Source organism: Rhinatrema bivittatum, chromosome 6 (genome assembly GCF_901001135.1).
Source record: "Rhinatrema bivittatum chromosome 6, aRhiBiv1.1, whole genome shotgun sequence".
NCBI classification, from domain to species: Eukaryota; Metazoa; Chordata; class Amphibia; order Gymnophiona; family Rhinatrematidae; genus Rhinatrema; species Rhinatrema bivittatum.
In genome coordinates, this window is record NC_042620.1 from 75,347,517 (window position 1) to 75,364,924 (window position 17,408).

At 48.9% G+C, this 17,408-nt stretch overlaps 1 protein-coding gene across 3 annotated transcripts in view; it reads left to right on the forward strand.

The window, feature by feature from the left end:
- Nucleotides 1-17,408, forward strand: part of RIF1 (replication timing regulatory factor 1) — a 438,203-nt gene that overhangs the window by 146,289 nt on the left and 274,506 nt on the right. For all 3 annotated transcript variants that reach the window (XM_029605462.1, XM_029605460.1, XM_029605461.1), the window contains exon 13: nt 7,057-7,167. In XM_029605462.1, coding sequence (XP_029461322.1) covers nt 7,057-7,167 — 111 coding nt within the window. The remainder of the gene's footprint in view (nt 1-7,056; nt 7,168-17,408) is intronic.

Below are 17,408 nucleotides of genomic sequence, written 5' to 3' on the forward strand. Positions count from 1 at the left end.
TTTGTGAAGAATGCAAAGCCAGCCATATGTTTGATGACGGTGTTCCGTGTGATGCCGTCTTCCTTTGCAGACACAATGAATTTTACCAGCAGGTCATCGCTTGTGGGGCCGGGTCGCCAGCCGTTCTGCGTCAGGAACTTGGCAACAGCCTCGTATCCTCTGCAGTAGGAATTCCAGGTTGAAGGGGCCAGAGATCTGCGTATTAAGTCTTGTGTGTTTGACGACCAATGTTCCATAATCGAGCCGGCATCTTCGTTCCCACGTCTTCTGCCGCTGGTACCTGCTTGCGAAACAGAGCCCATTTAGCGCGGGACAGGGAATCAGCTGCGCCATTAGATATTCCTGGCACATGTTTTGCACGCAGTGTGATATTAGTATGCAATGCTTCTAAGACGATTTCCCTGAGTAACGTGACCACCCTAGGGCACTTAGCCGTTTGCGCATTTAATACCTGCACCACGGCCTGATTATCGCACCGAAACACAATGTACTTATCTCGTAACTTTTCGCTCCAAAGTACTAGAGTTACCCATATGGGAAAAAGTTCAAGGAAGGTGATGTTCCTTGTGATACCGCTTGTTATCCAATCGTCTGGCCACCTCTCTGCGCACCAGGAGTTTTGGCATATAGCGCCAAAACCCCACCCTCCCGATGCGTCAGTGTAAATATTCAGCTCTACGTTGGACAGTGGTGCTCCTTGTAACACAGATATTCCATTAAACTTCTTGAGGAATGAGTTCCATATGGCAAAATCATCGCGGATGTGCTTGGATAAGCGCAGGAAGTGGTGGGGTCGCTGTATTCCCGCTGTTGCTGCTGCCAGTCGCCTCATGAATGCACGCCCCATGGGGATGACTCGGCAGGCGAAATTTAGGGAACCCAAAATGGATTGCGCTACCCATAAAGTAATCTTCTTTGATGCGGCCACTTGCTGGATGATTGATCTTAACTTGCTGACTTTCTCGTCCGGGAGTTTGGCTATCATTTGATTGGAATCAATCTCAATCCCGAGGAAGCAGATAATGGTTGCAGGGCCTTCCGTTTTTTCTTGTGCTAATGGGATCCCAAATTCCGCTGTAGTTTTCTGAAATTCTGCTAGGAGTTCGCCGCAGGAGTTGGTTTCTCTTGGCCCAACGAAAAGGAAATCGTCAAGGTAATGGATTATGTTATGGGAAGCTGTGCGCTTTTCTGTTACCCAGTGTAAGAAGGAACTGAATAGCTCGAAGTAAGCACAGGACACCGAGCATCCCATGGGCATGCATTTGTCGAAGAAATACTGATGATTGAATTTGAAACCCAATAAGGGAAAGCTCTCTGGGTGCACTGGGAGTAATCTGAATGCAGATTCAATATCTGCTTTTGCCATCAGGGCTCCACGGCCGCACGTGCGCACCAAGGCTATCGCCGAATCGAAGGAAGCGTATTGTACCGTGCATTCCTCCTGTGGTAAGTGATCATTGACGGACCGACCTGGGGGGTATGAGAGGTTCTGAATGAGTCGGTACTTTCCTTTTTCTTTCTTTGGAATGACCGCCAGTGGTGAACAAATCATGTGTGGAAACGGTGGTTCTTGGAATGGACCGGCAATTCTTCCGAGTCTGATTTCGGCATCCAATTTATCTTTTACAATGTCCTTGTGCTGCAATGCCGAGCGTGCATTGCTCGTGTTGATCTCAGCTATGTTTCCCTGGAAGGGGATAGGGAAACCTTGATGAAAACCCATGGCCAATTTGTGTGCTTTGTTCTGATTGGGGTATATGCTGAGCCATGGTTGCATGGCTTCCAATCTTACCGGGGAATTAGCTTTTTCAAATGGAGCCATTTTGGGTGGCTTTTGGCTTACTCCCTGCAGCCTGTTTTTTGGGACATCTTGATAATGGGTGGGGGAGGGCGCATTCGGTGCAAATATGCTTATATTTGCAATCGGGAAAGGAACAGCCGGTTTTATTAAACCTCCAGCATGTGCTGTCCTGAGACCTCGGTTGCTTAGTCATGAATCGGGTGGGAGGGGATGCCCTCCTTGTAAACCGTGACCTGGTTGCTAGTTCGGAGGGTTTGCGCGTCATCTGGTTGATCCATAGGCTCACATCTTGTGTGCCCCATGTCATGAAGCGGTTCTCCTCCATCTTATCCCGAAATTGTTCATCATAATTGAGCCAAGCCCAATTCTCGTGCTGCTGATATGCCTTTAAGATGGTGACTGCATAACTCAGCATTGGCCCGTATTGCGTGGGATCGTGGTGACCTACGACGCTTGTCATGTACATGAAAGCCATGGCCCAGTTGACGATAGTTTTCGGTATTTTTACTTCCTTACTCAGTGTTGTAGAAGCAGCCCTGCGTTTTTTGCGCTCTTCTGGTTTTCGTCGACCGTGGAGAATAGAGAAAATGTCTATATATTTTCGTTTTCTGATTTTTTTTCTTAATTTTTTTGGCACCCCCTCCCACAATTCGGACAAAGTGGTGAGGGCTGGTGGGCCCCTGGACTCCCTGTCTATTACCTTGGGGGTGACCTGACGGTCGCTGTCCGTCGATGAGTCAGAGGACGAGGTAGAGGTAGCGCTGCTAGAGCTAGAAGTAGATCTGCGCCTGCGCTTTGTCCTGTGTTTTGACCTCTTTCGTGATGTACCAGTAACTGCATCTGGGTGTTTAATGTTGCATCTAGACTCACCAGTGTCGTGTTCCCGGCTGCCTTGGCGTCTTTCGACCTGTGCGCTGGTGGACGGTATGCCGTCATCTCCACGACTGTCTAGCGCCACTGTGTTCTCATCGTGTCTTGGTGGTTCGTCCGAGGCCACGGGCGTGATGTCTGTGGTGCTGATGCAAGGATGCTCAGCCTCCGTTTCTGCTTCACCGCTGTGTCTGTTGATGTCGGTTGCAGGTCTCGTCTGCTGTGGTGGCTCTCTCCCTTGATCGCATTCTGCGCTCGGAGGTGGTCGCCAATACCACCACGGCGGCTGGTCGTAATATCTGCGGTTCGTTCCTCGCTGTTGCTCGTCTTCGAGATTCCAATGGGGTCGGTTGTTCCTGGGGTCGCCCTCCCATGGTGGCCTTGGATACCAAACGTTGTCTTCTTCTTGGTATCCTGTGAATCCGTAGCCATGCGTCTGTGTCTCCCATCTGGGCTGGAATCCTTGCGTAGGGCATCTGGGCTGTAGCCCTTGAGGTGGGTAGTAAACTTGTCGCGGCAAGCTGTCGCCCCCGCCTCTAACTGGTAACCTTGCATCCGGAGTAAACTGCGGTGCTGTGGAATGCACTGCTGGCTCCTCTGTGGGGGCGCCGACCGTCACTTCAGGCTCCACTTCGCGTGTTGGTGTAGTAGGTGTGTCCTTGCCATTATCGGACTGTCGATTCTTCCCCCTGAGTGTCCGACTCCTGCCTCTATTTTTTGATGCCTCATTTTTCTTTGCGGGTATGGTGTTCTGCTTGGGGTTTTTCTTCCCTTTTTCCAGTCCCTTTCTACTGGATCTGCGCGTTTCCATGTTGCAACTTGTGCTAGTACCGTCACCTGCTAGCGATGGGGAAGTAAAGAAAAGTTAGAGTGAGCACTCATTTATTACTTATTGATGACAAGGCATAGTAGGTCCTGAAGAAAAAGGGCGGAATGGGGAATTAAAATTATTAAAGCTTGGTAGAATACAGCGAACAATGCATTAACCAGCTGGCGGAGTAAAGGTGAAATATCAGGTCAAAGGAGTTGTAGCCCACATTTTGCTGCTCGGCGGCCTATGGTGATGCCTCCTAACGCTTGGAAATGTCCCTTATCCTGCACTCGTGTGCTTTTGATTGTCGCAGGAGAGAAAAACAATACTCAATGTTTCTAAAGTAAACCTGCTCAAGGTGAGGCACGAACTTAATACCTTGGCGTAACACCATGCAAGTATTGCCATATCAGTACCCCACGCTAACCCAAATGTGCCACCAGAGCACTTTTTTTTTTTTTTTTTTTTGTAAATCGGGACTTGCACCCTGGTTTTCTGGAACATAGTCCATGGCTCTAACCACTAGGCTATTCTTCCTCCGTAAAAGAGAGAGAAAAGAAGACACAAACTGACCCGCCGCATGTGTTTGGCTCAATTCTCGCCCCCCTCCCCCCCCTCTAGCTCGGCTTGCTGGGGGAAACCAATCCCCTCTTTTTTTTTTTTTTTTTTTTTAAATACGCTCAACCCTTTTTCAAAGCCTGAATTCTCCCTCGCAGCCGCTGGCGGTCAGAGGAGCGAGCCCTTGCAGACCAAGCCACCTGCAGCAGGGGGGGGGGGTGCTTGACTAGTGCCCACTCTCAACCTCCTTCCTTCCGTGGGATTCGAAACCCATGACCTTCCTTGTCTACCCTCGCGGGCGATGGGGTGGTAAGGGGGGGGGGGGGGTTGGACACCGAGCACTGGCAACACTAGCCCCCATCAGAAGAAAGAAAACATTTTCTCGTCGCCTAGTACCACTAACCGTCTCAGCACCTGATTAAATTTTGTGGTGTGCCTGACTGTTGTTGCGTGCATGGGCGTAATTACCAGAAAATCTCCCCCTTCCCCGCATTTGCCCTTGCGGGTCCCGTTATAGAATTGAATTGTAGCTCCTTGCCGCGTGTGCGAGCATAATCCGGACGTTCCCCGCCCTGCTCCCCCCGGGGCCTCACCAGTCGATCCCATCGACTCGGGGGCAGCAAAGGGACAACAGAGAGAAGGAAAAAACCTAACCCCGCAGAAGTAGCCCCGTCGCGCACCCCAAAGTTCGGAAATTCGCGAGGTTTTACTTGCTCTGATACTGCTTGCGAGGGAACCCTCCGCTGGGACGGCACGCACGAGGCGCGGTGCCCCAGTGTAAACCATCCTCCCATCGGCCAGCTTGTGGAGGGAGGAACGCGAACGGGAGCGTGAGTGAGGAGGGGGCCCACGCCACGGCACGGCTGGTCGTGCGGAGGGACAACTCCACTCTCGGCGCGCTGGTCGGCCCCTCTCAGCGAAAAGTAAAACTTTTATTCAGTTTTTGTTTTTTTTTTTTTTTGTTACCTGTGCTGCTGCGCTCTGCACTGCGTCGTGGGAGGCCCGGAGGACACCCGTCCTGCTCTCCTGCTTGTCTCCGCTCGCTCCCTGTCCTGCTCTTGTTTCGCTCGTGCGAATCGGGGCGAAAAGGGGTTCCCCCCGCATGTTCGGCCCCTTTATAGGGCATGGCACGTCATCGGTGGGCGCCGCAGGCCTCCTCTGATGACGTCAGGGCCCGCTCTCGGCGCAAGTGCTGGGGTTCTCCTCCTCTACGTCTGGGTAAGTGAGGCATGGATGGGGGGAAACGGGGGCGAGGGGTGGGGGCTCGCAGTTGGCCCTCCGGGCTCCCCTGCCCCTCCCCTTCCCCCCCCCCCCCCCCCCCGGCCTCCCGTCGTTTTTTCTCTTGGGCTCACTGCCGTTAAAGGTGGGCTCCGATAATTCGTTGCGGGCCCACCAATGTCTTAAGCTATACCCCTTGAGACTTACTGATAAAAAAAGAAACTTCAGTTTCCTAGGATGGGCGCTCTGGTTTATTCCATTACAAAGCAGACTTTTCCTTCTGCGGTTATGGTTTTGTTTCACATCTTCTCGTTCTTTCTGCACTTTTCTCCCTCTTCTCTTCTATCTCTCCTGATCCCATTCCCTTTCTCTCCTGCTCCCGACCCCTGCTCCCTGTTCATTGTAATTCCTCCTTCTCTGAGTTAATTGTAAACTGGCGTGATGTGTCCTACGAACGTCGGTATATTAAAAAGCTAATAAATAAATAAATAAATATTCCAGTCAGAGGCGATGCTGCTTTAAAGGATGCACAGATTAGGAAATTGAGTCTAAAAGAGTCAAATTGCTTTAACAAGTCTTTGAGGTGTCTGCTATGGTGCTGAAGATAGTGGCTTGCAGCTGCATTGTAGTGAGATCAGAACTGTTGATTGAAGTGTGCTTAGGAAGAGGAGTTGCATGTGTGTGGGGAAGTTCTAGAAGATACCTCCCACTTGGAGCCTGGAGCTGTGTTTCTCGCATCTGCCTCTTCTGATTTGGTGAAGAACTCTGCCAAGAGTATGGCCTCCATAGTAGCAGCAAGATGGCTGTTATGGTTGAGAAATTGGTCAGTAGATTCGATTTCTCAGTCCAATTGACAAAGCTCCCCTTTTAAGGAGGTGTTGCTGATTAGTGAGAGTCTAGAAAAGATGGCCAAGATTTGGGGCAATTCTAAAGTTACGAGGCTTACGTGGACAAAGGTAAACCTTTGCCCCCAAGCAAGTTGTAGTGAATTCCATGAGTAGCTATGTGGTCTGCCTTGTATTCCTTTTCACAGCATTACTGTTTAGATGTGAATGCTAGGGAGGATGCTTCATTCGCAGTGGAGGTTTTGAAAGCAGGTTTTGTAGGATTCCCCCCCCCCCCCCCCCCCCAAAATCAGGAATGGCTTGGGCATATTTAAGAGCACTTATTGAGTGCCTTACAGATTAGGTAAATCTCTCAAAGTGATGTACAATAAACAGAAACATTGGACATCGAACTAGAACTATTAAAACAAGAGTTTGAACTAGAACATACACACAATAACATCCCATTCACCTGGCCTGCTCTGACTGATTGAAGAGGAAGGAGATATTTATTATGTGAAACTTTCCAAAACCTGCCCTTTGCTGTTAAATGTGTTTTTCAGCTGTGAAAGAATGTCTGCGCTGGACATATGGTACAACTTTGGGTCATGAGTGCATTGTATATGGTTTGTTTTTTTCTAACAGATTAGTATTCCAGAAGCCCTGTGGTTTTATGGGATTTTAACCTTCAGTTTATTTTAAGAAGCTTCTTATAGAAAATACTGGAGGCTGAGATCAGCACAGATGCATGTAAGGGGTGATGTCAGCGAGCTTTATGTTCTCTGTCTCCATCTGTTGGTTGATGGGCATAACCATTTCATTTGGACTGGTCTAAAGGGAAGGAAATTATTAGATAAAATAACATTTATCTTTATTGGTTGTATTTAATTTAATTTTTTTTAAATTAAAGTCTGCATTTTGAGGTACTCTTACTTATGCAAGCTGATTTTATAAGAGATGTCCTTTCTTTCTAGAGCCTCTTCAGCATCCATTAATCAACAGTGCTTCCTTTTTCTGTAAACATGCCAGCACAATTCTAAATGCAATCCAAGAAGGCTTTATTGCTGTTGGAAAAGATGCTTCTGGTAAGAATATAAGAATATAAGATTTGCTATAATGGATTAGATCAAAGGTCCATCAAGCCCAGTTTCCTGTTTCGAGCAGTGGCTAATCCAGGTCATAAGTACCTGGCAGGAACACACAAGGTAAGGAGATTCCTTGCTGCTTATCCCATGGGCAGATTTCCCCAAGTTCAACTTAATGGCTTATGGACTTTTCCTCCAGGAACTTGTCCAAACCTTTTTTTAAATCCAGCTACACTTAACAGTTTTTATCACATCCACTAGCATGGTGTTCAGAGCTTAATTTTCCTTTGTTTTAAATGTACTCCTTATTAACTTCATTGTGTCCCCCCCATGTCTTTGTAATTTTTGTAACAATAAACAACCAATTCACGTTGATGCATTTCACTCAACTCATTATTTTATAGAACTCTTATCATACCACCCCTCACCCGTCGCTTCTCCAAGCTGAAGAGCCCTAATCTTTTTAGTCTTTCATCATAGAGGAATCATTCCATCCCCTTTATCATTTTGGTTGCTCTTCTCTCTACCTTTTCTAATTCTGCAATATTTTTTTTGAGATGTAACAAGAATTGCACGTACATAGACATTTTGATGAAGGCAGAGAGAACATATATATTACTTGTATGATCAAATTATTGGTAAATCTTGTATGTTTGTTTTATCTATTGCTGACCATAGTCTTTTTGTTGTGTTTAAATCTGAGTTCCCTGTACGTACCAGGATCAGTCCAGACCGTGGGTTATGTCCCCCTTCCAGCAGATGGAGTCAGAGCAAAAACTGAGAGGGCGGTCCCTCATAACTGGTGCACCCTCTGTAAACCTTCAGTATTTCTCTGACTCCAGCAGAAAGCAGTTGCACCTTCGGTTCCCCAGTTCATTTAGAGGATAGTTTACAGAATTTCTTTATTCTTTGTTTTCTTCTAATTCTTTCCTTGGATGGATCATAGTAATAAAGTTTAAAAAAAAAAAAAAAAGCCTGTGTTCAGCTTCTCTGGAGACTTGCAGGCAGAACTTTGTTTTCAGTGCCAGATCTGTCTTGTACATTCCGTTTTGTTGTTCTGTTGTTTATGGGGTAAGTGTTTACTTATTTCTTACAGCCAGTATTTCAGCTGCCTTATGGGTGAATGTTGGTGGTCCAACCTCTCCCCCATGACCCCCTGCTGACCTGAGATGCCATTTCTTCCTCGGGGCATCCTAACTGTTGCAGAGACGCGCCATTCCTCTGACTGAACGGGAGAGCGGGTTGTTTCTGACAGGTAACAGCACTGAATTTCATGTTCCTGTGAGGAGCTGGGTGCAGGGGGAGGGGTGGTCCAGTCCCTTCCCCCGTGGAGACCCCTGAGAAGTCTCATACCTCAGGGGTCTCATCAGAGAAGTAAAATCCCTCTGTCATTTTCACATCCCTGAGAAGCCTCATACCTCAGGGGTCTCATCTGAGAAGCAAAATCCCTCTATCACTTTAGGCTGTCTGGAGGGGAAAAGAAAAAGGGAAAAGAGGAAAGGTTTTTACTTTTTATTAATCAGTACCCTGTACAAGGATCGGCAGCTTACAGGGGAAGGAGTGGAGAGCAGTTTTCTCTCTCTCCCACTCGCAGCAACCAGGCACAGAAGGACTTTGCCATTTCCGTGGCAACTCCTCACCCCCCCTCCCTCCCGATGCCTCGATTGCCATTCTGTATCCACATATGGAGAGCCAGCCTGCTGCACCTGTTTCTTGGCCAGATGGGGGGAAGGGAATTCTCATTTTTCTACCGATGTACTTTTATTACACCTAATTTAAGCCCTGTGCAACCGGCTGACCTAGAGCCTGCCTCTCCTCCAGATGCGGCCCCTTCCCCGGGGGGACTTTAAAGAGACAGCAGGCCTTTTCTTCTAACTTTGTGATTTTAATGCACAAAGTTTTTTTTAGAAGTGGAGGCTGATTGGTAGGAGGAGGGACTTATACCAGCAAAGGTCCCCAGGTCATCAGGGGTGTTGGATCCCTCTAGGGGACAGTCAGGACGGACAGCTGTTAATTCCTTGGGGTCTTTAGCTCCTAATCTGCCGGACCCTGGTCACAAGACCTTCTCCTTGGGGATGCAGACGGGGACACTGATGGGTCCGCCCCAGACGAGTTGGACCAGATCATTAAATCGCTTGGAGAGAATAAGGTGCATAAATTGCCGGAAGATCGTCAGTACGCGGACCCTGTTCAGAGGCCAACGGCGTTGTCATCAGACTAGACCGGTGCCTCACAGGACTCCCTCTTCGAGGTCGCAGTCCAGGTCTCATTCCTTTCAAGGCCGGAGACCGGCTCGGAACTCCTCTACGCACGGAGCTTCTGCTACATCTACCCAATGAAACGTTGCCGGTCGACTCTTCAGTTCTCAGGATAGGAGGCCATCTTCCCCTCTTCTATGAGGAGTGGATCAAAATCACCTCAGACCGGTGGGTCTTGTATATTCTACAGCACGGTTTCGCTTTAGAATTTGCTCGACCGCTCAGAGACAGGTTTGTCTTCTCTCCGTGCGGTCTCATCAAACAGTGCGCAGTGCGACAAACACTGGATCGGCTCCTGGATTTGGGTGCCATTCTCCCGGTACCGGAACAAGGGTTTGGCCATTATTCAGTCTTTCGTAGTCCCCAAGATGGTCAACAGGACTCTCAAGATACCACACTTCAGGATGGAAACCCTGCGCTCAGTGATTGCTGCGGTACACCGGGGAGAGTTCCTCACTTCCTTGGACTTGACAGAGGCTTATCTTCATATCCCCATCCTGTAGGAGCATCAGCACTTCCTCTGCTTCAAGATTTTAGGGCAGCATTTCCAGTTCCAGGCCCTGCTATTTGGCCTGGCGACCGCACCTCGCCACCTTCACCATGGCGGCCCTACGGAGGGAAGGGATTCTGGTTCATCCCTATTTGGACGACTGGCTCATCCGGGCGAAGTCCACTGATTTGTGCCAGCATTCAGTGGAAAGAGTATTACTTCTCCTCCAGTCATTAGGCTGCATCGCCAATTTTGCCAAGAGCAGCCTCACTCTGGCGCAGTCACTCGACATTTTGGGAGCTCATTTCAGCACCAAAGTGGGCACAGTTTCTCTTTCTTTGGATCGGGCCCAATCTCTCCTCTCCTCAGGTTCAGTGCTCTCGGAACCTCCGACTTCCCACTGCTTGGGACTATCTCCAGGTGCTGGGCTCCATGGCCTCTACTATAGATGTAGTGCCTTGGGCGTTTCCCACATGCGTCCCTTGCAAAGAGCATTACTCTCCCGTTGGAAGTCTGTGTTTCTGGAATTTCAGACTCTTCTGCGGCTTTCATCTCTAGCCAAGGGCAGCCTGACCTGGTGGCTCAACCTGGATCACTTGCTAAGAGTGGTGGACCTAGAGGTTCGCAGTGGGTGATCATTACGACAGATGCCAGCCTCGCCGGCTGGGGGGCTGTGTGCGGACGCCAATCGATGCAGGGGCAGTGGATGCCAGTTCAGTCAGCGTGGCCCATCTGGAGACAAGAGCGGTTCGTCTGGCACAGAAGTGCTTTCTGCCTCTAGTCCAAGGCCGAGCAGTCCGAATCCTCTTCGAAAATGCAACGACAGGGGCATACATCAACCGTCAGGGAGGGACAAGGAGTCTCCATCTCGCTCAGGAGACGAACAAGCTAATGCCATGGGCAGAACTTATTTGTCCCATCTGGCGGCATCTCACATTGCAGGCGTACACAATGTTCAAGCGGACTTCTTAAGTTGCTAACGCTTAGATCCCGGGGAGAGAGAGCTGTCCCAGGAAGCAGTGTCACTCCTCTTCACGCGATGGGGGACTCCCCATCTCGATCTGATGGCCACTCAAAGGAACGCGAAGGCTCCATGCTTCTTCAGTCACAGAAGAGCAAGGTGCAGAGGGTGTCGATGCCTTAGTCCTCCTGTGGCCGCAGGACCTCCTGCTCTACGTCTTTCCGCCTTGGCCCCTAGTGGGAAAGGTGCTCCGAATAGAGTCACCAGAGGCCCATGATCCTGGTAGCTCCGGAATGGCCTCGATGGCCATGGTTTCCAGACTTGGTCAACCCTAGTGATTGAGACATCTGCCGAACCTTCTCCGACAGGGCCCAGTATTTTTCGACCAGGGAGATCGCTTCTGTCTCGCGGCCTGGCTTTTGAGCGGTGCCGGCTGAGAAGAGGAGGGTACCCAGAGGCTGTTATCTCCACTCTTCTCAAGGCTAGGAAGTCTTCCACCTCCATGTCCTATGTCCAGGTCTGGAAAGTTTTTGAGTCTTGGTGCCAGTCCACACAACTTTCTCCACGTCATGCGACAATACCCCAGATCTTATCTTTCTTGCAGCAAGGTCTGGAGATGGGATTAGCCTACAGTTCCCTCAGAGTACAGGTGGCAGCCCTTGGTGCCCTCTATCCTCAGGATGGAACTACTCTTTCATCGCACCCTGACATAGTCCGGTCCTTACAGGGAGTAAAGCATGTGAAACCACCGATACGCTTCGTGGAGCTTGAATTTGGTCCTTCGAATTTTAGGCGGTCCACCGTTTGAACCTCTGAAGAGAGCTACCCTCAAGGACCTCACTCTCAGGACAGTATTCCTGGTGTCTATCTGTTCTGCTCGCAGAATTTCGGAGCTTCAAGCCTTGTCATGTAGAGAGCCTTATCTACGCTTCACGGATTCAGGGGTATCCTTGTGTACCGTCCAAAGAAACAAACCGGAAACCGATCCAATATTGCAGTAGCAACCAAGAAAAAAGAACCAGTAAACACCAAGGATTCTTGATTCTTTATTCAGCACTAAGCATCAAAAAAGCCTGACTCAAGCAAAGTTTCGCTCATTTGAGCTGCTTCAGGGGCTAATAAAACACATATAAAAACATATGAACAAATAAATACATGTAAATACATTTAAAAACATATGAAGCCATATATACCAACATATCATAAATAATTAAAAATAATAAAACACAAAATGAGATGTACATGAATGTCAACATATACTTAAAAACAAACAAAACAACTTTCATTCAAATAATGCATCTTTATGTATGATTCCAATTATGAAAATGTATAGATGCAAAATATGACTTATGATGGGAGGGATCAAAAATGAAAATAAAACTAGAAAACTTGTGTGACTTAAATGAACAATCTGATTAGATGGAATGGACAAAGAACATCTAAAAAATGTGAATAAATACCTATAGCACAAGATGCCAAAGTGTAGCCTGCATCCAGCAGATCGACTTCACTGTATGTACTAAAAAAACAAACGTGACATCAATTGTAACAAACAATAAAAAAATTAAAAATATGACTGGCAAACATGATAGCGATGGGACAACACTGAATCATTCAAACTACCAGAAGCATACAAAGTTACTTAATGCTAGTGTGCAACTTTGTACCATTAGAGGTGACAATGAAATTTAAACCACAAAGGTAATTTATTTTAGACACCAAAAGACACTTAACACTTGACACATTAAGGAAAAGTTCTAAAAACCGCCAGAATATGCAAGAAAACGCAATCGCCGCAGCGAATGGTTCACCGCCCAACCAGGAATAACTCACTACCGGCATTTGAATGTCATTAATGGCGCCAAAAAATATTAATTTTTTTATTTTAAAACGGGAAAGCCAAGATGAAAACTAAAATAAACATTAAATTAATAATAAACAAACGAGTAGGCAAAAATTAGTATATCTATAAAAAAAACCTGGTGTATCTAAAAAAAAAAAAAAAAAAAAAAGAAAAACTGGAGAGACTCCGATTTAGTTGCAGCCATAGCGAACAGAGGCAATGTGAAAAACAGTAAGATAAATGGTAGGGTGTCTCTCCAGTTTTTTTAGATACACAAATTTTTGCCTACTCGTTTATTATTAATCTATTTCCTAGCGTGTAGCAGATGGACTCAAAACAAGTGGGGTATAGTGTGCTCGTGCTAGCAGTTGGAGACGGATCTGACGTCAGCACGGGTACATATACCCCCGCAGGAAGTGCAGCAATTCAGTAATTTCCGACTCCAAAGCAGTTTGGAGCTACCTCACGCTCGCTGAGCGTTTTTCCAAATTCTAACGACTAAATTCATAGAAGAAACCTACTTGAAGACGAGCACCGCACTCCTGCGGTGATACCATTCGGTCCCTCCCCCAGTTGAGTTTCCCGAGGCGATTTCCGTGGTCCCCTCGGAGGTAAGATCCTTGGTCCGGTGGCCGACTCGCAGCAGGGACCTAGCCCCCGAGGGAGAAGGGCTCGGGCGTGGCATAGGCAGCCTCGATCCCGGCGTGGACTTGGCCCCCGAGTGAGACGAGTTCGGGCGCGGCCTAGAGGCAGCGGGTGCACTTCCTCGAGCACAGTGGTGACTGTACTTACCCTCTCCCCCCGCAGCCGGAGACCGCCCGGGTCGCAGCCGGGAAGCGCCGAAGACAAGGTAAGGCGTACATCTTTACTTGTTGGTCTCCGAGGAAGCGAGGATTAGCAGAGTCTGCCTACGTGGCAACCCGCCAAGGGGGTCGCCATTTTGCCTGCCTGCTCGCCTTCTGCCCTGGTTCGTCAGCCGTGCAATAGGCGCATGTTGCTAAGCGCACGTGGATAGGCGCCCGTTGCTAAGCGCACGTGGATAGGCGCCCCTTGCTAAGCGCACGTGGATAGGCGCACTTTCATGGGTGCACGTGGCTACGCGCATGTTGCTAAGCGCACGTGGCTACGCGCATGTTGCTAAGCGCACGTGGCTACGCGCACGTTGATAAGCGCACATCTTTCGCGCATATTACAAAGTGCAGACTCCAGCTGGGTTCACAGACGAGATGGAGCGTAAGAGAGCCCATGTGTCAGCGGAGCCGGCACCTCCAGAATCAGGCATAAGCCTCTGCTCTGCATGCAACCTCAGAGCCACTCAGAGCGAGGAAGCAGACTCTCTATGTGCCCAATGTGAAGAGACCCTGGGAGTTCCAGGCCAGGACCGGTCGCAGCCCAGCGTACTTGCCAGTTCCTCAGGGAACACCCCGGACCTAGCAGGCAGCGGTGAGCTGCCAGGGAACCCGAGAGACCTGGTGCCCCTAAGGTCAGATCCGGCTTCGCTCTCCTGGGTGGAATTATTCAAGGGGATTCATGCCTTTGTCACAATGCAGTCTGCTCCCCGAACGGGTCCATACGTACCGAATGACCCGGGCCCTGGACCCTCAAGGCCTAGGCACGGCCACTCGCCACCTGGAAGCCCCACTTATGGGGATTCAGATTGCTCTGAGGAAGATGACGAGCCCCCCGAGGAGGGAGAACTCCCCTCTGGGATTGAACCATATCGGACCATGAGGCGTTTCTTTCTGAAAGAGGATCTCCCAGGCCTGATCTCACAATGGCATGCCTGCGATTTGCCCACAGACTTCGAAACAGAGCGGTCAGAGTGATGTCGGACAACGCCACCACAGTGGCATACATCAACCGACAGGGCGGAACCAGAAGCTGACAAGTATCCCTAGAAATAGCCCCCCTGATGACTTGGGCAGAGGCAAATCTCCAGGGCATCTCCGCCGTCCGTATCGCCGGGAAGGACAACACCACGGCAGACTTCCTCAGCAGAGAAAGCCTAAACCCGGGGGAATGGCAGCTGTCGCCCACAGCTTTCCAGATGATTGTGGATCAGTGGGGGACGCCAGGCATGGACCTACTAGCGGACAGGTCCAACGCTCAAGTACCCAGATATTTCAGCCGCAGGCGGGATCCTCTATCCCAGGGGATCGATGCCCTGGTACAGCCATGGCCTCAGGGGGGATCCTGCTATATGCTTTTCCTCCATGGCCCCTGCTGGGCGCCATTATGCACAAGATTCAGCAGCACAGAGGTCTAGTTCTTCTAGTGGCCCCGGACTGGCCAAGAAGACCCTGGTATGCGGACATGAGAAGATTACTGGCAGGGGATCCACTACCACTGCCTCCACACAGGGACCTGCTGCGGCAAGGCCCCATCCTCCACGAGGATCCAGCTCAATTCTCTCTTACGGTCTGGCCATTGAGAGGGCTAGACTGAAGAAAAGAGGATACTCGGGTCCGGTGATAGATACACTCCTCCGAGCACGCAAGTTCTCCACATCACTAACATATATAAGAATCTGGAGAGTATTTGAAGTCTGGTGCGACACCCACAGCACCAATCCACATGCCGCTAAAATCCCTATCATTTTGGATTTCCTGCAAGATGGACTTCAGAAGGGTTTGTCCCTCAATTCCATCAAGGTTCAGGTGGCAGCGCTATCCTGCTACAGTCTCCGGAGTGACAGCAACAGCATCACCACACACCCAGACGTTTCACGTTTCCTGAAAGGAGTCAAACACATTCGCCCGCCACAGAAGTGGCCAGTGCCCCTGTGGAACCTCAACCTAGTTTTGGAATTTCTAGCGGGATCCGCCTTCAGGCCCCTTCGAGGCCTGTCCCTCCGTTTGTTGACCTTGAAGATGGTGTTCCTGCTGGCCGTATGCTCAGCACGCCGCATCTCAGAGCTACAGGTGCTGTCCTGCCGTGATCCGTTTCTCAGAATCACTCCAGAGGCTATCCATCTTTGCATGGTTCCTTCCTTCTTACCCAAAGTAGTCTCACACTTCCACCTCAACCAAACCATATCCTTGCCCACCACGGAAGGTTTGAAGAAGTCTGAAGAAGGCCGAATACTGCGCCATCTCGACATCGGCAGGCTACTGTCCAGATACCTGGAAATGTCAGAAGCAGTACGAAAGATGGGACCACCTGTTCGTCCTTCACGGCGGGAAGAAGCAAGGGGAAGCGGCCTCACGGGCAACCATCGCCCGCTGGATCAAAGAAGTTATCAAGGCAGCCTACATAGAGGCGGGAAAACCACCACCTCTACGGGTCAAGGCTCACTCTACCAAGAGCGCAAGCGGCCTCTTGGGCAGAAACTAGGATGCTGTCGCCTGCAGAGATATGTAAAGCGGCAACGTGGTCCTCCCTCCATACCTTCTCCAGATTCTACCGTCTGGACGTCCAGGCCAGGGAGGACACAGCATTTGCGAGGGCAATCCTGAACGGACCTCGGGCAGCCTCCCACCCAGTCCGGGAGTAGCTTTTGTACATCCCACTTGTTTTGAGTCCATCTGCTACATGCTAGGAAATGTAGAGATTACTTACCTGATAATCTCGTTTTCCTTAGTGTATGCAGATGGACTCAGCATCCCGCCCGGCTGCCGGTATACATGGGGATTCACCGACTCACGGTAAGCCATGTTTCTTATAATAGGCCATCCATCCTGTCGGGTGTCGACGCCTTCCAGTTGAGAACACTGGCGGTCTCCAGCTACTATCAATCCGTCAGGGTAATCCTGTTCATTTAATCGATCGGTCAGCTACACATATATCTATACAGCTTTTGCAAGGAAGATTACTGAATTGCTGCACTTCCTGCGGGGGGTATATGTACCCGTGCTGACGTCAGATCCGTCTCCAACTGCTAGCATGAGCACACTATATATACCCCACTTGTTTTGAGTCCATCTGCATACACTAAGGAAAACGAGATTATCAGGTAAGTAATCTCTACAATGTTTATTTTAGTTTTCATCTTGGCTTTCCCGTTTTAAAATAAAAAATATTTTTTTGGCGCCAAAAAATGGCATTTATACGCCTGTAAGTGAGCCGAGTGAGCCATTTCCGGTTGGGCACTGAACTATCCCCTGTGGCGTTTGTTTCTGCCCTGCATATTTTGGCGTTGTCAGAGCTTCTCATTAAAGGTGCTTCAAGTGACGGTAAGTGTAGTTTTTGGTGGTGCAAGATGCAATGATCACAGATATGTCACCATTGTGGTTTTAACCTTTAATCACTGATTAGTGCTGAGTGACTCAGTATTTATTTTGATTTCATGTATTCGGCGTTGTTCCTTATATTTACCCTACTTTCCATGGCCGTATATAATTTAGGTTGTCAGTTCAGGTTTAATACTTTTAGTATAGTTTCCCACTTAATTTTTGTCTCTTTGCCTATCTCACAAATAACAAATACGTGTGGTTATTTATTTTATTTTTATCATAGTTGTCCCGTTTATTTTTTGGCGCCATTCAAATGCCGGTAGTGAGTTATTCCCGGTTGGGCGGTGAACCATTCGCTGCGGCGATTGTGTGTTCTTGCATATTCTGGCGGTTTTTAGAACTTTTCATTAATGTGTCAAGTGTTAAGTGTCTTTTGGTGTCTAAAATAAATTACCTTTGTGGTTTAAATTTCATTGTCACCTCTAATGGTACATAGTTGCACACTAGCACTAAGTAA